Source organism: Antedon mediterranea, chromosome 9 (assembly GCF_964355755.1).
Source record: "Antedon mediterranea chromosome 9, ecAntMedi1.1, whole genome shotgun sequence".
NCBI lineage: Eukaryota > Metazoa > Echinodermata > Crinoidea > Comatulida > Antedonidae > Antedon > Antedon mediterranea.
Window position 1 is genome coordinate 12,635,699 of NC_092678.1, and position 23,294 is coordinate 12,658,992.

The following is a 23,294-nucleotide window of genomic DNA, read 5'->3' on the forward strand; positions in this document are numbered from 1 at the left end:
GCACCAACATTAACAATGTACAGTAACATGGTAGTAAAATATTTTCTATTTGGTAGAAAGAATGTGCCCTCTAATTTGCATAGAACACAAGATAATATACACAAGATGACCTGAAGTAGTTATGACAGTGAACAACTTTAACAATTTGGTTTGATACTCAATGAAGAAACTAATGCCATGTCTGATCACCTCAGCAACTCCATTTTGCAAAGACAATGATTTTAACATAGAATACATCTGACTCAAAATAATGAGACAGAAGCTATGATTGAGCCACCGTTTTGATCTTTATTGGATCAATAAAGATTGAAACGTTGAAAACTGACTTCCCTCTCATTATTATATTTGGATTTAGTTTATTCCATGCTATCTAATATTGGATTAGGTTTGTAGATCATCTTGTGTTTTTGTTGTCTTGCTTTAGTATAATATCGGATATTATTATATGCTGTTGACAAAGAATAAATAAAAACAAACTGACCTGGCTAGGACCTGCTTGGCTTTATGCGATGACACACAATAATCAATGTTGTCTATTAACAAATCCTCAAGTACCCTATAACACAACACAAATTATTGTCAGTTTCATTTATTTACACAATTAATTGTAACCAATAAATGTCTACATTTGCTGGATTGTTGTGGTGAAACAAGACTTAAAGACACTTAAGGTTGGCTTTCTTCCAGACTATGTATTTTATTGTTTTACTGATAATCTGTATTAATGTTTGATGAAGTGTGAAATAAAAACGAAAAAAAAAAAAAAAAAAAAAACACGGTTTGTTCAATTTGATTAAGACAAAATGGAAGTAAAATTATTTCCATCAAATGTATTATAATATAAAAAAAAGTAATTTACTCAGTAAAATAATCCATTTTATCTTCGATGAGAAATTCCACCACAAGTAACGATGCAATGTTACACCTAAAACATGACAAAATAATACACTTTAAATCATTGTTGAATTACAACTTTTTTTGGAAAAAACTATTAAAAAACTATTGTAAGGACAAAATAATATAAGAACAAATTAATATTTTTCTTATATATAAATGTTAGATGTAAAATTATGGGAAAAGTGGCAATTTACAATAAAAAATAATCAACATTAGCATATCTTGCAATCAATTTGGACTACAAGTAGATCACAACTTTATAAGAAAAAAAATGTTTTTTAGAGGAGTTAACATGCAAATATTGAATCCAACAAAAACATGCTAGGTTATAGAATGTAAGGCTTCATACAATCAAATAGGTTAAGGAGTCTAGCAATAAATAGTGGTGTTATTCACCCTATCCTGTATTGTAATAATTATGGGTCAAAAAACAATACATCTTACACATTTTAAATTGCTTTCATTTTGCTTAGTCAGTAAAAATAAGTTTGATGTCAGATGTCAAAATAAAATGCATACGTTGTAACTATCATCATTAGGCTTAAAACAACAATGTCATAATTAATATGTGATTGTGATTTTTAAAAATTCCATTAAATGGCCTTATTATTAAAATTTAATAAATGTTTTTGAATAAACAAACAAATTTATGTGAACATCACTAAATTGTTGTTATATGTTATGTACTGTATATTGATTGAAATTAAAGTTTATTGTAAATTGTTATGTTGTATCTTGAAATAAAAGAATGTTCAACATATGACATTGGTCAACAAGAAAAAAAATATGTTGCCTAACAATGCATTAAATTTAATTAAATGAATTTGAGCTAATTTTGCAATTTAAATTTGGTTAAAAAACTGTAGACTGTAAATTGTAGACCTCACAGGCTTTTTCATCATTTTGTGTTAATGATATTCAGGTTTTGAATTTATAAAGCGCAAATAACAAAAAAAATCTTTAAGCGCTGTGAACAACATTCAAGTGAAAGTTAATCAAGAAAAAGGCTGAAAGCGGAATTCCATGAAAACATGTTACCTAATTATTATGCACTAAAATGTGTCCCTTCACTATAGAGTACAGTACTTATTAACAAGGCCAACAGCCATTAAGTCGCGTGCTACAATGCATAGTGATACCGACAGACAGACAGACCGACAGACAGACGGACCGACCGACATAGTGAACTATACTGACCGAAATTACTGAACATGTTTAAAAATGTTGAAATGTTTAAAAACATTTATATTTTTTTAATTTACACGTGCGTAGCCTGTCACTTTTGACGTGCTCGTATAACGTAATTTCGAGTTGAAAAGTAAGTCAAGAAAACAGAAATCGGGCAAAATGAGTGCGTAATAACATTTAACGCGCAGTGCGCGCGCAAAAATCTGCGCACTCATGGCAATTTTGTAAACGCTTAAAATTGCCTGAAACGTACTCTTATTTCATCGAAAATAAATTTTGAAAATTTTAAGCGCGCGTACGCATGCGTTACATGCGCTACGCACGTAATTGTATTGCCATATGATGATTTATGCCCTGAAATTTATGAGTACCAAATTTTATTTAATTGTGATTCATGGTTGTTAAGATATGATTACAAACGTGATTTCGTTAAATCGTGCGTAGACCGCGTAATTTTTTATTGCGCACCGTGAAAACATAACCACATCGATTCCTGGCAATAAGGAATATTCTGTGAAAAATTGACTTAGCTAGATTAAACTGATATCAAGATAAGGTCATAAAGCGATAAAACGCATAGTGATACCGGACCGACAGACAGACAGACAGACCGACAGACAGACCGACCGACCGACATAGTGAACTATAGAGTCGCTTCCACGCGACTAAAAACTAAAAAAGTTAACACAACTTGGTTAAACTGTAAAGGTTATCTTTAAAGTTGGTTTAAAAAAACAAATCATATTCAGTTTAAATGAAAAACAAAAACCACAATATTAAAGTAAAAATAATTTGATTTAAAATGTTACACCACAAATATTTTCCCCATTTGTTATTCAAACATGCAGCAAGTTTTCAATAAATGGAATGAACAACAATATGTAAGGGAGGTAAACATAAAATGTGGTACAAACAATGTAACCATATCAACAACAAAAAGAATAAAACAATTTGAATGCAAACAAATTAACTGAAATAAAAAAAAAATGTTGAGTGCAAAAGGTAAAAAACCCCAAACTTTACCACAATGAACAGAAAACTGTAAAAGCTGTGGAGAAATGGTATGATATTAACTTGAGGCAAATTAAAAAAAAACATGTTGTGATACACACTACAGTGAAACACCTTCTTTGAGACCTCACTATTAAGGGAATACACACCTCTATTAAAACACTACTGTCATTTGAAATGAACAAGGGCAATATTGTTTCAACATTATGGCCAATTACCTTGTTTAGTGGACACTTTCTTGTGAAACAGACAAAGGGTAATGTGTTTTAACACTACGCTAACCACTATTCAGGAGACATCTTAATTAAGGCAAAGTTTTTTTTTGAGTTGATGTATACTTTAAAATGCCAAAAAATTATACAACTCTTATAATTTCGGTTTGTAAATTCAATTTGAGACAATATTTTCTAGTACTGGCTAGATTGTGTGGAATTTGAAACAGTATATAAAACATACGTAAAGATGGCTCACTAATAATAATAATTGAAATGTGCAGTATTAAGGGTAAAAAACTTACTTCTCTTTAACAGTAACTTTTGAATTGCTGTCCAACATTTTGATGAAAGTTAACAAGAAACTCTTGTTAAGAAGAAGCTCTGAAAGTTGTTGTAAACGTTTTGTAATGTTCTCACTATCCTAAGTAAAGTAAATGATTAGAAAATAAATAATTAATACACAAATATTTATTTCATATAATTAATTTTATTGATCAGAGTGTTTAAACGCAAGAAATTGGAATGTTGATCGTTGTCTAAGAACACCGGGACTTTTAAGGCCAAAGATTACCGTACACCTTGCGTTAGATAATTAACCTAACGCTGTGAGTCTGAACACACCCTTAGATTCTAGGACAACAAACAGAAATGTTTGCTGCTTAACTGTTACTTTGACCACTATCACTCATCCATATTTATTGCATATGACCATGGAGTACAACTCGGGTTGTAATACAACTGAATAGGAAATAGTTGAATGTTAAGTATTTTCGTTCATAGTTGTTTTAACTCTTTCTAATTATCACTTCATAATATCAGGCGTGGGAGTGCCTCCCCAATACACTCCAAAAAATGACCTGAAGTCGTGCCATTTACCGCACGTTTGGTAAACTTTTACACATGAAAAACAGCAAACCTAGATCACACTATGTGCTGAGGAGTACAATGTGTAGCACACTAGCAATTTTAAAGAGACAAAGCCTGTGATATGGTATAATATGAGTGGAGAAAATAAAGAAACTTACTTTGTTTTGTGAATCTGGAATATGTTCAAAGCCATTGAACATCATGTTACAGACATATTGTTTGTGAGTAACAAAAGGCATTACAATCCCTTGAAAATCATCTGCCGTCAAATCAGTCAAGTAAACAGTTAAATCAGCGAATGCTATTACAAAAATAAATAAAAATGATAAGTTTGTGTTTACTAAGTATTTAACCAAATATTCTACACTATGTTATAATGTTCTTTACAAAATATTCACATTTCTATACTTCATTCAATATGATTGTGTTTGTATTTTCTCTATGATATTTAATTAATATGTGAAGGGAAATTTATTAATATCAACAAGGTAAGTACAACATTTTAAGTATACATAAAATAGTGAGATTAATAATGTATGAACAGTTGAATGATACTAATTACAATCCTTTATCTAAATTAAAATAGAAAAAACATTGAAAAAAATGTTATCTATATATAAATTTACGTAAGGGCAAAATTCGGTAAATCGCGCCTTACTTCTAGAATTTTCACTCGATGGTATGTAAAGTTGGTTCGTACTTTCGGTACTTATTTTAACCGCCTGATGTAACCCTGTTTACTAATTAAATTGAGTTAGATAATTAGTTATTGACGATTAAAACGAATTTAGGTTCAAAGATTTGCCCCAAATAGGGGTGTTTTCCGATCGTGGTATACACTGTCTAATGGATGTCCATCTTGAAAAATACCCGCCAAAAAAATGCGAGGAGGCTTCGCATTTTTCTATCTCCTCCTACGATAATTGTTTTTAATAGCTGAAAACCGGTTGAACAGCTAGAGTACACCATCATAATGTTGAAGACAGGCCGATTTTCTTTAAAAAATACTATTTTGATAGATTTAATATACGATTATAAAAATGTATTGATTTGCGATGAATGGAACATCCCAATCTCTCAGTCTGCCAGAGTTGGTTTAACACAAGTACTGTAGGTAAATTTATGAGCCCTTGGTTTAACACATACGGTAGGTAAATATATGGGCCCTTTGAGAATAAACTTGCAATACTTTGACAATACTGTAAATACCTATTAACTATTTTTCATTTGAATCGAACATTTCTTACTGTGAATGTTCGTACTGTTAGATGTAATATAAAAATATATACAAATAAACTTTATTACTGAGACTGTGGATAGGCTCTACTGTTAGATATACAAATAAACTTTATACTGACAGTTCCTTCTCAACGTTTGTATAATTAATAATTACCAAAAATATAAACGTCGTAGTGGTGTATCGTGACATGTACTTTAATATTTCAATCGATTATGACAGTGACAATTTTAACAAAGTATTAAATCGCAAATGTTTTAGGCCTACTGTATTTAGAGGTATATTATTTATAGGCCTATAAAACATGAACAAAATATTTCGTTACTCAGTGGATAAAGAATATATTTAAAAATTGTTCCTCTTTGTACCTATCCGCTTTCCCATCCCTCAACCCTAATGTTACATAGCGAGGAGGCTTCGCATTTTCCTATCTCCTCCTACGATAATTGTTTTTAATAGCTGAAAACCGGTTGAACAGCTAGAGTACACCATCATAATGTTGAAGACAGGCCGATTTTCTTTAAAAAAATACTATTTTGATAGATTGCTAGAGTACACCATCATAATGTTGAAGACAGGCCGATTTTCTTTAAAAAATACTATTTTGATAGATTTAATATACGATTATACAAATGTATTGATTTGCGATGAATGGAACATCCAGTAGTTTGGTTTAACACAAGTACTGTAGGTAAATTTATGAGCCCTTGGTTTAACACATACGGTAGGTAAATATATGGGCCCTTTGAGAATAAACTTGCAATAGGTTCGGAAAATGTTAAAAACCAATTTCTATTATTTGAATCGGTAAACAGTTTCCATTTATTATACATTGATAATGAAACATGAAATATTCCTATTTATGTCCCTCGAGGTTCATTACAATTTATATTTAGTAGTCCCACGGACTTCATCTTAGCCACTCCCCCGAGTGCTAAGGCCAAATTTATGATACCCTACTTTCTATGTAGTTACAGTTAGTTCTTGACGATAATAATAATACCACGAATTTAGGTTACACCCTTCGGCCGCGAAAACGTTTCTGTACAAATATGATACCGATTGGCTTTATTTCATTCAACAGCGACCATAATCTCGGCAATTACAGGATAGATAAACTATTTTATTATTGATGTGCTTATAAATTAAGACTCATGTAAACAGCTTGATTACATCATTTTACAGACAAACGAAACTTTTTTAAACCTACTGTTTCAAAAACTGAGTATAATACTGTATACGTTTTCATAAGTAAGTGCATATACATTTTCGTGTTTTCATTGACGAGATTGTAATAGTAACTTCAGTAACTATTACAGTACTTATTTATTATACGACACAAGACAATTGTATCTGACAGGTACGTACATTATTCTAAAAAATAAGTCTAGATAGATCCCTTAGGCGTCATAAATCACAGGCCAACAAATCAGTACTCATGACAGAAATTCGACCCAGTTTGGTTCACACAAATGTTTACAGGAAGTTCAACACCACAACCGATGATTTGCCCTAAATATTTAGGTAGACTACAGTTTAATTTTTCACTGAATAGGAGCTTGAATTTCCGATTTCCATTTCACAGAATGTCTAGGTCTATTTATTTAGTTTGGTTCTTATAATATATAAATACAATCAACTTTATTACTGCGGTTCCATCACCACCACCACGTGCTGCCGCCCAATTCCCGTACATACATTTCCATTTCTCCCTAATTTCTTTAATCCACATAAATTAATTGTCCTTTATGGAATCCAGTATTGGTTTTGTTGTCTCTATTTCTGAATACCCCAATTAGGGGGACACTTCCGTTTTTGTTTAGTGTCCCAAAAAAGTCCCCGTCCGTGGATTCTACTGTATTCGAGAACCATCTGTGAGCACCCCTAGATGGTACGCGAGCGAAGCGAGCGTGCCATCTAGTTTTTATAATTATACAAAATATGAGAAAAATACTTTTTTTTTAATTAAGGTTGTATGACAAATCTATACTGGAAGTCATTATTGCCTACAATCTGCAACTGTTGAGTTGGTCAGGGTTGGGTTTGGGAGTAGTATCATGGCACAAATGGAATTGTTCACCTAAGGAATGTACAGTACAGCCAGGTATACATGTATTAAGAGGCAGTTGTAAAAATTGTATATTCTGGCCAGTAAGTTTCATCCACTAAGACACACAACAGAATGCTGAGTACTTTGGCAATAAAACAAATATGAGAATTCTGTGTACATAATTGAAATATTGGGACATACTTATGAGAATTAATGACATTTTACCAGTTTAAAAGTACAAATTTATTGTATTATAATTATAATGGTTATCCTGCAATTTGGTCAGTGTTATGCCCAAATAAGGTCATGTTATGCCTAAATAAGGTCATGTTATGCTTGATTTTAATGATTCACCTGATTGAGCTTCTTCCTGTACTTCTTCTTGAATTCTTTCCATTTCAACATAAACTTTTTTGTTTTCTTTGTCATATTGTTTAATTCTTCGTCTATGGATCAGAAGAATGATTAAGAAGAGAAGTATTGCAACACCTATTACTGAACAAACTACAATAATTATTTCTACTTGAATTTTGGAAGAATATTCGATGGGCCCAAACGTCACATTAATGTTACCATGCTGAATCTGAAAAGAAAAAAATTGAATTATAATACTATACACCATTATTTTGTTTTTTGTAAAATAATATTTTGAACTTTTATATTTTGCAGTAGTTTAAAAAAATTCTAAAAAGCATTTAAAAACATAAATTCTTGGTTGTTGTGGAAAAAGAACAATCATTAATTTGGATATTATACACATAATGAATGTTTATGAGTTGATGGTTAGAATATTTAATAATTTGAAAGATTGACTGCTCCCATTTAACGGGTACCAAGAGTACAATCATAGAGGTGTTATAAAAGCCATTATTTGTGATAAAAGATATGTCAATTGCAGAAGATTTGGCAAAATCAGGAGCAGAGTATTTTATTTTTAAATGAGAGGTTACCTCACTTGGCTTTTAATTGAACTAAAAATTCTATATAATAATATTATAAAATGTCCTTTTCTGTACCATGCTGTCTAAGAGGTTACTTTTAAAAGGAGGAATAATTAGATTATTATTCTTGTGATCTGGTGACCACAAACATTTGCTTACCTTAACTATAGGATGATCTTCACCATCTACTGGATTAGGTTCCTTGTCTGGTACTTCAACAATAACTACTGTACGTGTTATTGAATTTACAGTGCATTTAACACTTCCTATGAAGACTTCAACATCCTCAATGTCACTAGCAAGGTTGATGTCAGAACCCTAATAATAATAAATCACAATCGGTAAATAACTGATTCAATAAGTTCTTTTTCAAATTTTAAAATAAATGTAGCTCAATAATACACTTTACACTGAACAAAAACTAACTAACTAAATAATTATAAAAATTATGAGATTTGTGTAAACATTTTGTGCAGCAGTAGAAACTAAGTTTGGTTGCTCCTAGCACGCATTGCATGATGTAATCACAACACAAGTAACTTGACTATTCATGACACGACTGATGGATCAACCATTGCATCATGATAATAGTCAAATTACTTGCGTTGTCAATTACATCTTTCCATTGTGTTAAGTAGAGTTGATTTAATGCTTTTACGCAATACACTGCTGAAGAAATAAAACTATATATTTACAATCAACTTTATAAATTCATCAATATCTTTGTCATATCTGTATATTCCATCTACTACAGTCTCTCCATAATAAGACATATTATCAAAGGGATAATATATTGGATTAGGGTAAACTGAGAATCCAAAATCACCACTCAATGTAAGAACGAAACCATCAAATGAAAAGGTCAAAGGTAAAACTGTCCGGTCTGTCTGTCGTCTGCTACGACAACCTGATGTGGAGAGATCAGCTGGTGGACTTTCACAATCCATCTCCTCATTTGACAGAATTATACAGATCTGAAAAAACAACACATCATTTCTTTATTTATTATGTACATTAAAGAACAATTTACAAGGAATTTTCAAAATAATTAATTAATTTTCATAAAGTCATATACTTTGCTTAAATCTGACAAAACAATTCTACTTAGTAACAATTATAATCAAAATAAATACACAAAAGGCCTATATTGTGTAAATAAGACAGAAGAGAAATCAGAGTGTTAATGTTGGAAAACAAAAACATGATCTTAAAATTATCTTTACTTGATAATCAGATGCTTTTGGAGATGATTTAATGTACAATTACATCAGAGAAGGACCTATGCTTGGTTACTACTAGAGATGCAACACAAGCACGCATGTAACATAAGTGATTTGACCAATCACTAGCGATTGATTATTCCAACCTTTACTTTTCATTGGTCAACTCGCTTGCGTTGGGTTTACATCCTTGAGTTGCGTCTCTAGTGGCAACCAAGCTTTAAAGCACTCAGATTTTATGGATGGATTATGGATATATTCATATGGATGAATGATATGGATGTAAACATTGTTGACATTTAAGGAAAACCTTTCTTTCTGTTGAAATTTATTATATTAGAAATGTAAATGTATCTAAAGCTTACATTTTCCGCTGATACGCTATTTAACAACATCGTTGCTTTCTGTACATATTGGAAATTTGTTCCGGTCACTCTGATGTTTTGACCACCTCTGCAAAAATAAGCATTTTAAACATTATCATTACATGGAATATGGTGCTTTAAGTATGAAGGAGTTTATTGATTTTACTTCCAATTCTTAAAGCCCAACATTGTCACATTGTTTTGTATAATAATTTGATACACTGACCTTTTGTCAAGGTCAGTACAGTTTGTATCTTACTATAGTAAACAACTCTGCAGGTCTGAACTAGACTAATTGCCCCAACTTTATATTATTGTCTTTTATTATTCTAGTCTACCAGCCGGTGTTATTTTTGTCCTGAAAGCTCAAGCAGTGTACGTATGAAAGGCCATATGTGTCAAAATATTTTTGTTTTTACTAATATTAAGTCAAAACTCCGTCAGGAACCCAGATTAGGTCTGAACATTCCTTAAGACTATAATTCTCAAGTATTTTTTTAGATAATAAAATGTTTCTGTCCATTTACAAAATTAAGTATATTAATCTCTCTTCTTCGAGGGCTTGCAGCTAAGGCTATCGCTTAGGTCTAGCATTTTAAGAACATAACATAACACCAGTATTGGAACAGCTACATTTGGTGGCCAGTTGAGAAGAGAGTAATGTACAAGATACTTCATCACATTTAAATCACTCCAAAACATGGCTCCAACATTTCTATCTAAAACATTTTCAAGCCAAAACGGACACTGAGGTCATCACTCAGGCCTATACCTAGACTGCCTTCAAAAAAATATTATGGACAACGCGCCTGTTTCTGGTCAGCTGCTCTTTGGAACGCCCTTCCAAACTCAATCAGGAATGCCGAATCACTCGACACATTCAAACAACTTCTCAAATCTCACCTTTTTATTTTGCATTTTCATTATTAAGCTTTTGCTCTTTTATAACATTTTCTGTTGATTGTTCAACGCTTTGAGATGCCCTGTATTTTGCGGTATATTAAATTGAACATTATTATTATATAATTAAGAAAATTTTTCTTACGCTTGAATGCCTTTATTAGGTTGGAAGTCAGTCACTGTGGGATTTGTAGTGTAATTAAATGTAAGACCATCTCTAACAGCATTTCCAAATGTAACTGTTACTGCAACTTCAGCTCCAGATGTTGTATAGTTTGATGTTGTACAAATCATCTGGTTTTCATTGATACTGTAAAATAAATCAACAGTGGTTAGAATTTTGTAAAGATACATCCTTTTGAAGTACGCTCTAAAATTAGTAAAATAATGGTCCAGAATTAGGATCCTGGTGTGGATTGCTATCAAAAAGTAATAAAGTATTCCGTGACCATTACATCTATCTGTGGTTTAAAATCGGTAAAGATCTGTCTAATAAATAATGCAAAATATAACCTCCTTGGCAGTCCTAATAATCTACATGTCAATCTATATACAAATAAGATTTATTTTGTAACATAACCTGCACCTACGTTAGACTAGACGATAATGTAAAGAATGTTATTTCGTACCTTGTAACATAACATTCACTTCCATCAATAGATACCATTACATCATTCCCAGTGTTCAGATTGGATCCACTGAATGTTAGTGTAGTTCCACCAGCTTGAATGCCAAACCTTGGACTCAACTCAGATATAAGTGGATTCTAAAATGAAATAAAAAAATGTTTAATTTAATAAATATACTAATAAAACACAGGTATTACAATCTGTATGATTAATAATTGTTTTTAATATTTAAAAAAAAAACAAATGTTTTTATACAAACATAACCACAAGTTTAAAAGTTAATATATTTATAGTATAAAAATTGGTCAGCGGAAACTATTTCATAAAATTGTTAATATCCTTCTCTTTTACTAGTAGGAATGAAAGTAGAGGAGAAGAGTGAAATTGCATTAGTTTCACTCTTATCTTGTTCTATCAGGAGTGAAAGTAGAAGAAAAGAGTGAAATTGCATTAATTTCACTCTTATCTTGTTCTAGCAGGAATGAAAGTAGAAGAAATAAGTGAATGTATCTTCCCTCTTGGCTGGTTCTAGTGTTCATTTTAATATCATGAATACCACAAGTTTACAACAAATATACATGATTACTGTAGAATAAACATTTTAAAATAACTTTAGTAATTATATAAAAATATTTATTAAGGTTGACTCTTCTACATCAAAGCAAGATTGTGAAATTTGAGTGAAAAAATATACCTGATAGAGTATGACTACAGGTGCACTTGTCTTTCCTTGAACAGTTATGATGACGTCACGTTGAGAGACACTATCAAACACAGGAGCTTTACATTTCACACTGTGTATAGTAAATAATACAATTTCCTTTTCACTGATATACACCACAACAATAATTATAATAAAAAAAATAACATGCAATGTTACCCCCAATTGTGAGGATGGATCGGAATAATGCATGGCACATGATGCTTAATAAACGAACCAATCAAATAGTTTATGGATTCTGTGTGATAAGTTACAGAAGTGCTTTGTACTTCATCTTATGTTAGAATGGTGGTTTTCCATAAAAGTGTTTTTAGAAAATGTTTGTATAAGATCAGACAAATCTGAGACATCTTAACATGGTAGCAGAGTTGTCAAAGATACCCGTCTGTAGGATGGGTATCAACTACTTATATTATGATCTGTTTTGCATTACATCAGTGAAAGCTGAATACATACAGTAGCAATCATAATATATTTACTTCTTGTCCATACACACATTATCACAATACACACAGAGAGAGGCATAGTTGGTTAAACTGAGGGTATTACCTGTGTTGTGCACTGAACCATGAAATAGGTTTGGTTCACGGTTCAATCTCGTGAATAAGTTAGAACACAGAGAGTGTTCTAACTTATGGGTTGGATTACATGCATATAGTGCACTATCTTCTGGATGAGATGTTAATCCGTTGGTCCTGTGTGCAACTTGGCTTATGTACAGCCATAAGGATTTTACCAGAAACAAGTACAGACTTAGTGCTGCATAATTAATGTAAAATTAAATATTAAAATACCTTTGTAAAGCTATGTTAAATCCATCAGCAACTGTTACACATTCTTTGTTATCTATCATAATGTTGTCAATATCTGACATCATCTGTCCAAAATCAGTTCCGAACAGTTCAATGACCTCTGTGAAATCAGGTTCAGGTTGAGTAGTTACCGTAGCAACAGAAATGGGATGAGTCTGAAAATAATATTAGTAAAACATAAAAGCATGATGGATATTTAAAAAAAACAAACATGATTGGTGTAATCATAAAAAAACACCATTGGATATTTTGGAGTAAAACCAATTGCTCAAATATCATCATTCAGTACCCTTTTCTTCTAATTTTCAGACTAATTGTTATTCTGCCACAAATATATACTGTAATGTAAATTTCACACTATAAACTAGTAATAGAGGGCGACTAGTAAACATCATTTCAAACAAATTTAAGTTAGGCTAGGATGCTGGATTTTGAAGGAAGATAAAATGATTCCAATTACCTGAATAATAACAGGTGATGGACATTCATTCACTATTGATGAACAGAATGGACTGTAGGAACATTGGTCTCCAGTACACCAGACACAATCAAGTCCAGACCTAGTGGTGTTCATTGAATAACATCGACTGCAGTCTGGACGTTGAACACTACACTTGTACAATGTAACTGGTAAAGAAAAATAGAGAAATTAATGTAAAAATGAAGCATTAACTGATAAAATGTCATAATCATTAGCATATTACGAAGGTGTCACTATGAGTCATGACTTTGTGACTTTGTCTTTGAATATCAAAATGCCGAAAACAACATAATGAAAGAATGATATATATTTTTATCATATTTTGACATTGTTTGTATGCATAACATGGATGTATGCTAACTGAAAAATGATGTTTATTCAATTGGTTTTATTCACTAGGTTTTGAAAACACGTCTCAAAGCCTGGTTGGATGAGAGTAGATAACATTAATATTATTTATGATAACATTTAAGGATAAACTAAAAACTGTAATTCCTATAGGAACAATAATATATGTGCAAACAAATACTCATTATCTACAGGTTTAACACCATAAAATAAGATATAATATTATTTGCACAGAATGACACCAGAAAGATCAGGGAATGAAGTAGGGATTTATAGTATACAAACAAATTGACTGTAATTTAAAGATTATATCATGCTGTTGTTTGAACAATGTGGTGTTGAGTCAATACTTAGTAAAGTAAATTGTTGTTAAACTTCCTGTTTAAAAGCTAAACAACCATTTTATGTTCATTAAAGAACAATGTACTATGCTAAAAACAGATAATTGTCTGTCAGCTGAAACCACAGTCTCTGAACTGGGAACCTATCATAAAAAAAGTTTTCTGACAAAAAACTGGCAATATTAAAACGTTTTTTTTTTATTCTCAATAATCTTTTTTTATTGATTAATTATTTATTTTATTTTATTTTATGTCTTTAGGCAATGTGGCCAAGGATTACCAATAGTGAATTAATCACTGTCCTATCAGATAGGTGGTAATCCCCCTGATACAGGGGCTATTGTGTGAACCAGTTCACCGGGGTAACCCCCTACTCTTTTTCAAATAATGAACTGGGTTCTTTAAAGTACACACATGTTATAACTGTGTACACTGGACCTACGGTTTATAGTCCTTATCCGAGAAGACTTGTTCCACCACCAGAACTAGGAGCGAGTCGGCCTCGAACCCTTGCCGATGTTGTTGGCTCTTTAGGTACGGTAAACGGCGCCCCTGCCTTAACCGCTCGGCCATATGACTCTTAATAACTCTTTGAATAAATTATCCCCAATTTGTAACATAAATGAGACAGATTTGTGGTTGTTAAATGGCATTCTTAAAATAAATAAATGTTTGTGCACAATTTGATTGATTGCAGTTGACCTTGGGTGAACTACAGTAGCATTCCAAAGCTTGAGCGGTTCTCAGCATTTTGGGTAATCTTACCGGTTTTTTTGTCCACTATACACCGCACACTGATTTACTGGTTTTTTGGGAGCACAAAATAAGCAGAAACAGTCAATATAAAAATAGGGTTGTTAAAGAGGTACTAGGAATACTGTATTTGTTTCAGGAGTTACATTTTTTTTAATAGAAAATTGAACAGGGGTATGTGGATATGATAACAAAATGTATGATGTTATGTTTACCAAGTAAATAATTGATTTAATGATATTTATCAATGTAAACAATCAGGTGAAACCAACCTTGATAAGCATTGTCAATTTCATTGTCGTTCCAAAATACTTTAATATATGCGTTTACTTCCTGCTTGTCCTTAGCTGTGTAGTCATACTAAAAAGAAATGTTTCCAAAAAGCAATTAAAAGTACACTTGAATTTCACATAACATTTGGCATAATGCCAAGATGAAATGTGACATTTACAGCAAAATTATACCACAAAAACTTCCTGAAACAACAAGTTTTTGGAAGTGGAGTTGTTATCGAGAATTCTAGTGGATATGAATCAACTAACATGGAATTGGTAGCAAATCTTTATTAAGTAACAAGCTAGATACATCCATTCATTTTAAAATAATATCTCTATTAATTTTTGTTGTGGTTTTTAAAAATAGATTTAGGTCTAAGTTTAATAAATAATTATTACAGAGTAAATTTATGAATAGAAAATTAATGAAAAAACTTTATAACCACTACTGTATCAGCAAACATAAATTTATTTACATATACAGTAGTTATAATAACTCTTTGTATATCTCTTGCTATTGAGATTAATTATCAAGCACTCTATAACAAGAGGTTTTGTAACATGTGTATGTACATGGTTAAGTTGTACCATGGACAATAGGTCCATGGTACAACTACAATGTGTCAATATTAATGTAATATATTTGTTTCATTATTCATTTGAATGTCACTAAATGCTATTTGATATGTGTACATTTAATCCATCTGTTCAAATGTCTTGGTTGCTACTATACTTACAGTGTATTGTGAACATGTGATATTTGCGTTTGATTCATCAACTGATGCTGGAATTCTGACGGTTTGTGCTTCAATTTCCAACTCACATTCATAGCTGTTTACCTACAATAAACAGCTCAGACAAATAAATGAACATGTATAATCTAGGTAGGTGTATATTGGTGTTTTTCTACATTATGAAGTAAACTTTTCTACATTATTAAACTTAAACAATTCTAAATTAATACCCTACTGTATCTCTTGCGGGAATTGTTTCCTGAAACCTTAAAGTGGACGGAAATCTCACACACATCTCACTACTACGCTTCAAGTTCCTTTAATTATTTTATAATTAAGTTATTTATATAATATTGTGAACCATGGCTAATTAGCATATTGCATGGTACTCATGTGATTAAGTAACAACTCTGTATTTAATGAACAGTGTGCTATTGTTCGCTCTCTGTTCGCTCACGGCTGGCATTGAGCTTATATGTATATGTTAACGCCAATATATGGTTTTCTGAGATTTAGTTGTCTGGCCATCTTACTCTAAAAATATTCATTGCAAACTAAAAGTATCAAAACTTCATTAATATAGTACTTAATCTACAAATTCATTGAAGTTTTTAGTAGTGCACTTTTACCAGCTGATAAGTTTTATAAAAAGAATTTATGTGCAAATTGCCTGCTATAAAACAGGAAGAAAGTTTAAATAACTTAGTCTGTCAATGGGTAAAACTTCTTTTCCATTCACATCTTGAATGGAATATAAACATTGAATGGAATAACATTATTGGTCAGTTGAAATCAGTATTATCATGACTGTACAGCAGTACAACTCAAGAGTTGAAAAAAAGTTTATTTGTGGAAAGTGAAAAGTTTTAATTCTCAATAAATGAATGAATTAAAGTTCAGTTTATTTCAGTGTAAATTATCATGGAGGAAATAAATTATGAATTCTTTCATATAATTATCAACTTTAAATCATGTTTACCTTTGTAGCATTTGGTAAATTCATAATTGGTATTCTGACTTCTTTCTGTATATTTGCATGAATAAGTTCCTCATTTGGTTGATAAATTTGTGGACATGACCCTTGACCTTGAAAATCATTTGGTGGTGATGCTGCCTACATATTTAAACAATAGCTTATAAGTGATATTATAACAATAATTATAACATTTTGGATGCAATAATTACATAGATAATTTATCTGTTTGTTCTTCACACCGATAACTGTAGAGGATCTAATGGAAACTGTTAATACGAACCGTGGTAACTACTGTAAATTACCGACAAATATCACTACAATATAAAGAATACTCCATTATTCTTACTAGTTCTATATCTGGCACCTAATGTTCCATCTGCATAGATTAAAGTATCTTGCCTCAGGACACAAGGCATGTATCAGCCACCTCCTAATATAATTCCCATCAGCGTCATACTGTAAACTGAGCAACTCATTCGCACCTTAACAACCCCTTCCAAAAACAATTAGCCAACCATGTTGTCTCAAAAAGTGCTTAATTGAGCAATAGAAGTAGTGGCGTATCCAGGATTTTGAAGTTGGGGGGGCCAGGAATTGCCAATTTGCCGACAAAATTGGTGTCATTATCTGTACATACACGACGTCTCTGATATGTTCTAGGATTACATAGTCATATTGTCTTATATGGGATAACGATGCAAAATTAAAACCAAACCAACATTATCTGTTAGTATGTTGTATTCATATTACAATAAAGAAAGAATTAGGAAAATCTGATTTGTAGTTTTCGAAATATAGGGTCTAAAACATCGCCGAAAATGATCGTTTTTAGCCATGAAAGAAGTAAAACAATTTGCGGCCTCAGTCGATAATTCTATTAACTACGCCATTTTTGGTTAAAATAATTACATATAACTAGATGGCACGCTCGCTTCGCTCGCGTACCATCTAGGTCGTGCCAACAGATGGTTCTCGAATACACAGTATTTCCAGCGAGAAAAAAATGGAGATTTCAAATGTACGTACTGCAGGACTATAATACATTGTCGTTTACAGAAACGAATAAATATACACAATGATTTATGTAGTCAACCAAAATTAGCACCCTGGGAATTACTTCCGAGAGAGAAACAAAATGAGTCAAATTTTTTTATTTGGACTAATTTAAACAAACCCAATTTGTGTTTTGTATGTAACATAAGGGTTGAGGGATGGGGGAAGAAGATAGGTACAAAGAGGAAACATTTTAAAATATATTCTTATCCACTCAGTAACGAAATATTGTTTTTAATGTTTTATAGGCCTATAAATAATATACCACTAAATACAGTAAAACATTTACGATTTAATACGGTACTTTGTTAAAACTCTCACTGTCATAGTCGATTGAAATAGTAAAGTACATGTAACGATACACCACTACGACGTTTATATATTTTTAAATTATTAATTAATACAAACGTTGAGAAGCAACTGTCAGTAATAACGTTTATTTATTTGTATATTATATGTTTATAATCTAACAGTAGGGCCTATCCACACTCACAGTAATAAAGTTTATTTGTATATATTTTTATATTACATCTAACAGTACCAACACTCACAGTAAGAAATTTGCGATTCAAATTGCGATCAAAAGTGGTTATACCTTAACAGTATTGTACAGCATTGCAATACTATTTATGTTTATTCTCCAAGGGGGCCCATAAATCTAAATCTATACCTCTATAATGGTTAAACCAAATAATTTGGAATGTTTATTTGTATATTATATGTTTATAATCTAACAGTAGGGCCTACCCACACTCACAGTAATAAAGTTTATTTGTATATTTTTATATTACATCTAACAGTACCAACACTCACAGTAAGAAATTTGCGATTCAAATTGCGATCAAAAGTGGTTAATACCTTAACAGTATTGTACAGCATTGCAATACTATTTATGTTTATTCTCCAAGGGGGCCCATAAATCTAAATCTATACCTCCATGGTTAAACCAAATAATTTGGAATGTTCCATTCATCACAAATCAATACATTTGTAAAAACGTATATTAAATCTATCAAAATAGTATTTTTAAAAGAAAATCGGCCTGTCTTCAACATTATGATGCTGTACTCTAGCTGTTCAACCGATTTTCAGCTATTAAAAACAATTATCGTAGGAGGAGATAGGAAAATGCGAAGCCTCCTCGCATTTTTTTGGCGGGTATTTTTCAAGATGGACATCCATTAGACAGTGTATACCACGATCGGAAAACACCCCTATTTGGGGCAAATCGTTGAACCTAAATTCGTTTTAATCGTCAATAACTAATTATCTAACTCAATTTAATTAGTAAACAGGGTTACATCAGGCGGTTAAAATCAGTACCGAAAGTACGAACCAACTTTACATACCATCGAGTGAAAATTCTAGAAGTAAGGCGCGATTTACCGAATTTTGCCCTTACGTAAATTTATATATAGATTACGTTTTTTAGTAATTTATTTTATATATCACCATTGGAAATATCAATAAAACATGTTATTAAATGCTTATAAAATATATAAAGTTGTTTACTTAACGGAATTCGGACAAATTCATTGCTCTAACTTTGTGTAGTAACGATCAGAGAGATTCATGGTACACGCGCGAGACAAAACATTCCGCTGCGGGTGATTCGCATCCACCAATCAAATCAGCTAGAATCCTAAATCATTCAACCGTGAGCAATGCCTATTGCGAGAAAGCTCAGCTTTGATTGGCTTACGATGACATCATATCACAAAATGGTGGTTTTGTAGTTGAGCCTCACGGAATATTCTGTTCCAAAAATGAAATACATGGATATTTTTTATGGTATATGTGCTTTTTCTTTAAAAATTTTGAATAATAAAGGCCTCATATCGAGAAAAAAAACCGGGTTTTTGGCACTTATAATAAATATATCTTAGACAAAAAAGCACATGGCATGTGGAACTATATAATCTCTTAGCGTAGGAAGACATACAAATCCCAGGTCATGAGAGGCTCAACTGCATGCAAAAACAAGGTTTTAGGGTAAGGTCAATTAAAGACTTTTGAGTAAACAATCTACCGCGTACGGCCGTACGTACGTGCTACACATTTTTTACGTGTTTCGTTAGATGTAATGAAAATAAAAAATAGTTGATCTGAAGGGATCAATGATGATATGATATGTAAATAAACAAACACTCAAAAGAATTATGTTTACAGTTAAATTATTGTCAGAATAAATAGTTTATTTTTTTCCCCGGCACCTTTGTTTGCCGACGGCCGCGATGATGTGCCGACGGAAACGAAATCAGGGAGGCCCCGGGCCCCCCGGCCCCCCTACTGGATACGCCACTGAATAGAAGTTCAGCTTCCATTTGATTATACAGAACAAAAACGGAAAAAAAGTCATAATTACTTACGTTTCCATTAAAAATAATTTTGTCGTTTGCTGTGCACAATGTTGATGCATTATGGGTACATTTGTTGTCGTAGACACACCAATCACAAGTAAAGCTTGTAACACATTCAGAACAACTGCAGTATTGAGAATAAAAACAAAACAATATTGTTATCTTATAACCTTTGACACGCATGCTACCGATATAAAGATGTTGTTATTCTAATAAAGATAATTATTAAATCATATACTTCATCATTTTTTTATGCAAAAATGAGGGCCACTATGTTTTAACACTGCAGCCAACTCCTATCACTGAATTAACATAAGTTGATCTATTTCATTGTATTTGACAATTCTAAGCACAAATGCATACAGTAGTAATGTGTTGTGAAATGGTTTCCCGATTAATCGTACGATCAAAACGGTACTGGGTATGATCAACTAGCGTTCGTGTTCCCACCTAATCATCCATTCATAGAAGTACTGATGAAGATATCAATCTGTGGCGACAATAGAATGGACCCGAGACCTGGCTATCTTCGACTTTTAAATAATAGAAAGTTGAGAAAAATGCTTTTGTTAGACTAGAAATGTACGTTGCATGTATATAGAAAAATGGTTGTAGTTTTCAAAATTACGTTGTATAAGTTGCGATGTGAAAAACTGTTATTTGATCGTTAGTTGTCGTGTACATAAAGCAAAAATATAAATAGCCTATTATAATAAAATAAAAATCGTTAGTAAAACTTTTAAAAAGAGTAAAGATATAAGGAAGAAAAGGTAATGGTCTGACCATTGCAAACGCATCATGGATTGCTAAAGTTTAAATTCTTCTCAATTTCATGAATCCAATTCATTCATTTTTGCATATTTGTTTGTTTTTTGTAAGGAGACCTTTTTTAGGTCCTGATAGTGTCCCAGGGGGTCTACTGTATACTATTTAGATTATATTGTTAATTGGAAATTAACCACTGGAATCAGTTGATACATTTAGGACCAGGTTATAATACTTGTTAAAATCAAAATACAGTAACTCACTGAGTTCAGAGTTGATAGAGCACTATGACTCTGTGAGTTTGTTATATTGAATAAAAGTACAGTTTTTGGTAAAAATGTAAGAACACAATTGTCCCACACCAACTTCCCTTTGATTCAAAAGAACCTTTTGTTATATACAAATAATAGGCTAAATTTAGGTAAACTTATTGTTGAAATAAAATTCAATAAACAATACAGAAAACTTTAACAACAGAATCAAATCCTTGATGACATAATAGAGAGGTTTACAGTTCTGGTTTCAGTGACAGCAAGTCAGAGGCTGACAAGTTAATACCAAGAAACAGTAAAAGCAAACATTGTTGTATTTCGTATGCTTGATTAAATAACCTGATTAATAAAGTATGTGAATGAATGGCATTAAAGCATACTTGACTGCACAGGCAAGTCAAGCAAATGCTGTCAAATGGTTGATTAAGATTGCATATAATTATACCATGGAACTGCCTGGTCACTAATAATTAGCCTAGGTATGTCCATATGCCTGTTCGACATCATGTTACATTTTCTGTGAGGGTTGTAAAGATCATTCAGGAAAGCAATCATCCTTACAAACCTATACATTTACCAGGCTTAATACTATCTACTCCAAATAACACAAATAATAACTTAACTTAATTCAACAATAATAATCAAATGAATCTTTTGAATCAAGTTCAATTATCAAAACCCTAACACTGAACAAACTCTCAGTCTCAGTAACTGTTTTTTTTTAAACACAGATAAGAGTACCACTCTCAACAGTTATGTTTTAAATTATACAGTTTTCTCTTACACTCTAAACTAAATTCCTTCAAGTAGTTTATGATTTATGACATGCAAATACAGTCAACTTTCCTGTCAGTAAAAATTAGAAACTAAGCTGTCAAAATAATAATATTCTGGATAATTGTGGGAAAACCTTAGTGTGCTCTAAGACATTTCCATGCTTTTAAAAAGCCACCAGATATTTACTTTCTTCTGATCTCTGAAGACTTTGGACCAACCCAAGACAAGAGTCTCATTGATAATATTTGAATTTTCAAAAAATACTTAAATAACAAAGATAAATAAAAAAAAAAGTGTTATCTAATCTATAATAAACATGTAACTGATGAGTTGATTGTCTTGAAAGGAAGATATATTGGTTAATTTGGCTGAACTATCTATCTGATTACAAATAAGGAAGTATTAAACAACAATGATGATTCAGTGTTGACACATTATGGTTTTAAATATTTGACAGTGTTTATTCATTCCCCCACAGCTATCAATATTTGCTATCATGGTCCCAATATAAAATCAATTTGAAGGAATCAATCTTGTATGCTTTGCAAATGTTTGTACAGTAACGTATTACACAATTACAACTGTCCCATTACAACAATATTATCAATATTGTATTTGATTTCCTTATGTACTTACAGATGACAGTGAGATTATAACAAATTATGTACATTGCAACCTGGTACAGTATAAACTAAATAAACAATATGTTCATTTCCTTAAAATAATATGTCACTTGAATTTCAGATCCTTTTATTTTGTTATTATCTTTAGAAAATGTGTGTTTACAATAACAATTTGATAGTTAAAGTAGTGAATTTGAAATATTTTAAATGTTTATTTTTTACACATGCTTATAAAAAAATTCAGTCAGTACTTACGAAGTAATGGCACTGCAGTCAAAGAATGTGAAGTCAGTGGAAACAAAATCAACATCAGTTACAGATGAGTGAACTGATAAAATAACATCTACAGAAGCTGTAAACAAATTATTTAAAGGTTAGCTACTGTGTAGGCCTAGGCCTTAATTTCAAATGCATTTTATAGGTAAATACAATAATTAAATATTAAATACAAAAATCACTACAAAAAAACTAAATGTAATATTT

The 23,294-nt window shown here is 31.6% G+C and overlaps 1 protein-coding gene across 1 annotated transcript in view; it reads right to left on the bottom strand.

Moving 5' to 3' along the window:
- The window catches only part of LOC140058180 (plexin-B-like), a 40,898-nt gene that overhangs the window by 14,342 nt on the left and 3,262 nt on the right, over positions 1-23,294 (bottom strand). Inside the window, exons 6-23 of the mRNA XM_072103742.1 lie at positions 23,067-23,163; positions 20,384-20,498; positions 16,965-17,099; positions 15,989-16,090; positions 15,249-15,336; positions 13,514-13,680; positions 13,036-13,208; positions 12,215-12,314; positions 11,521-11,657; positions 11,037-11,201; positions 9,992-10,079; positions 9,102-9,380; positions 8,566-8,724; positions 7,820-8,048; positions 4,337-4,479; positions 3,614-3,732; positions 860-925; positions 482-556 (exon numbers count right to left, since the gene is read on the bottom strand). Of these exons, the coding sequence (XP_071959843.1) occupies positions 482-556; positions 860-925; positions 3,614-3,732; positions 4,337-4,479; positions 7,820-8,048; positions 8,566-8,724; positions 9,102-9,380; positions 9,992-10,079; positions 11,037-11,201; positions 11,521-11,657; positions 12,215-12,314; positions 13,036-13,208; positions 13,514-13,680; positions 15,249-15,336; positions 15,989-16,090; positions 16,965-17,099; positions 20,384-20,498; positions 23,067-23,163 (2,437 nt within the window). The remainder of the gene's footprint in view (positions 1-481; positions 557-859; positions 926-3,613; positions 3,733-4,336; positions 4,480-7,819; positions 8,049-8,565; positions 8,725-9,101; positions 9,381-9,991; positions 10,080-11,036; positions 11,202-11,520; positions 11,658-12,214; positions 12,315-13,035; positions 13,209-13,513; positions 13,681-15,248; positions 15,337-15,988; positions 16,091-16,964; positions 17,100-20,383; positions 20,499-23,066; positions 23,164-23,294) is intronic.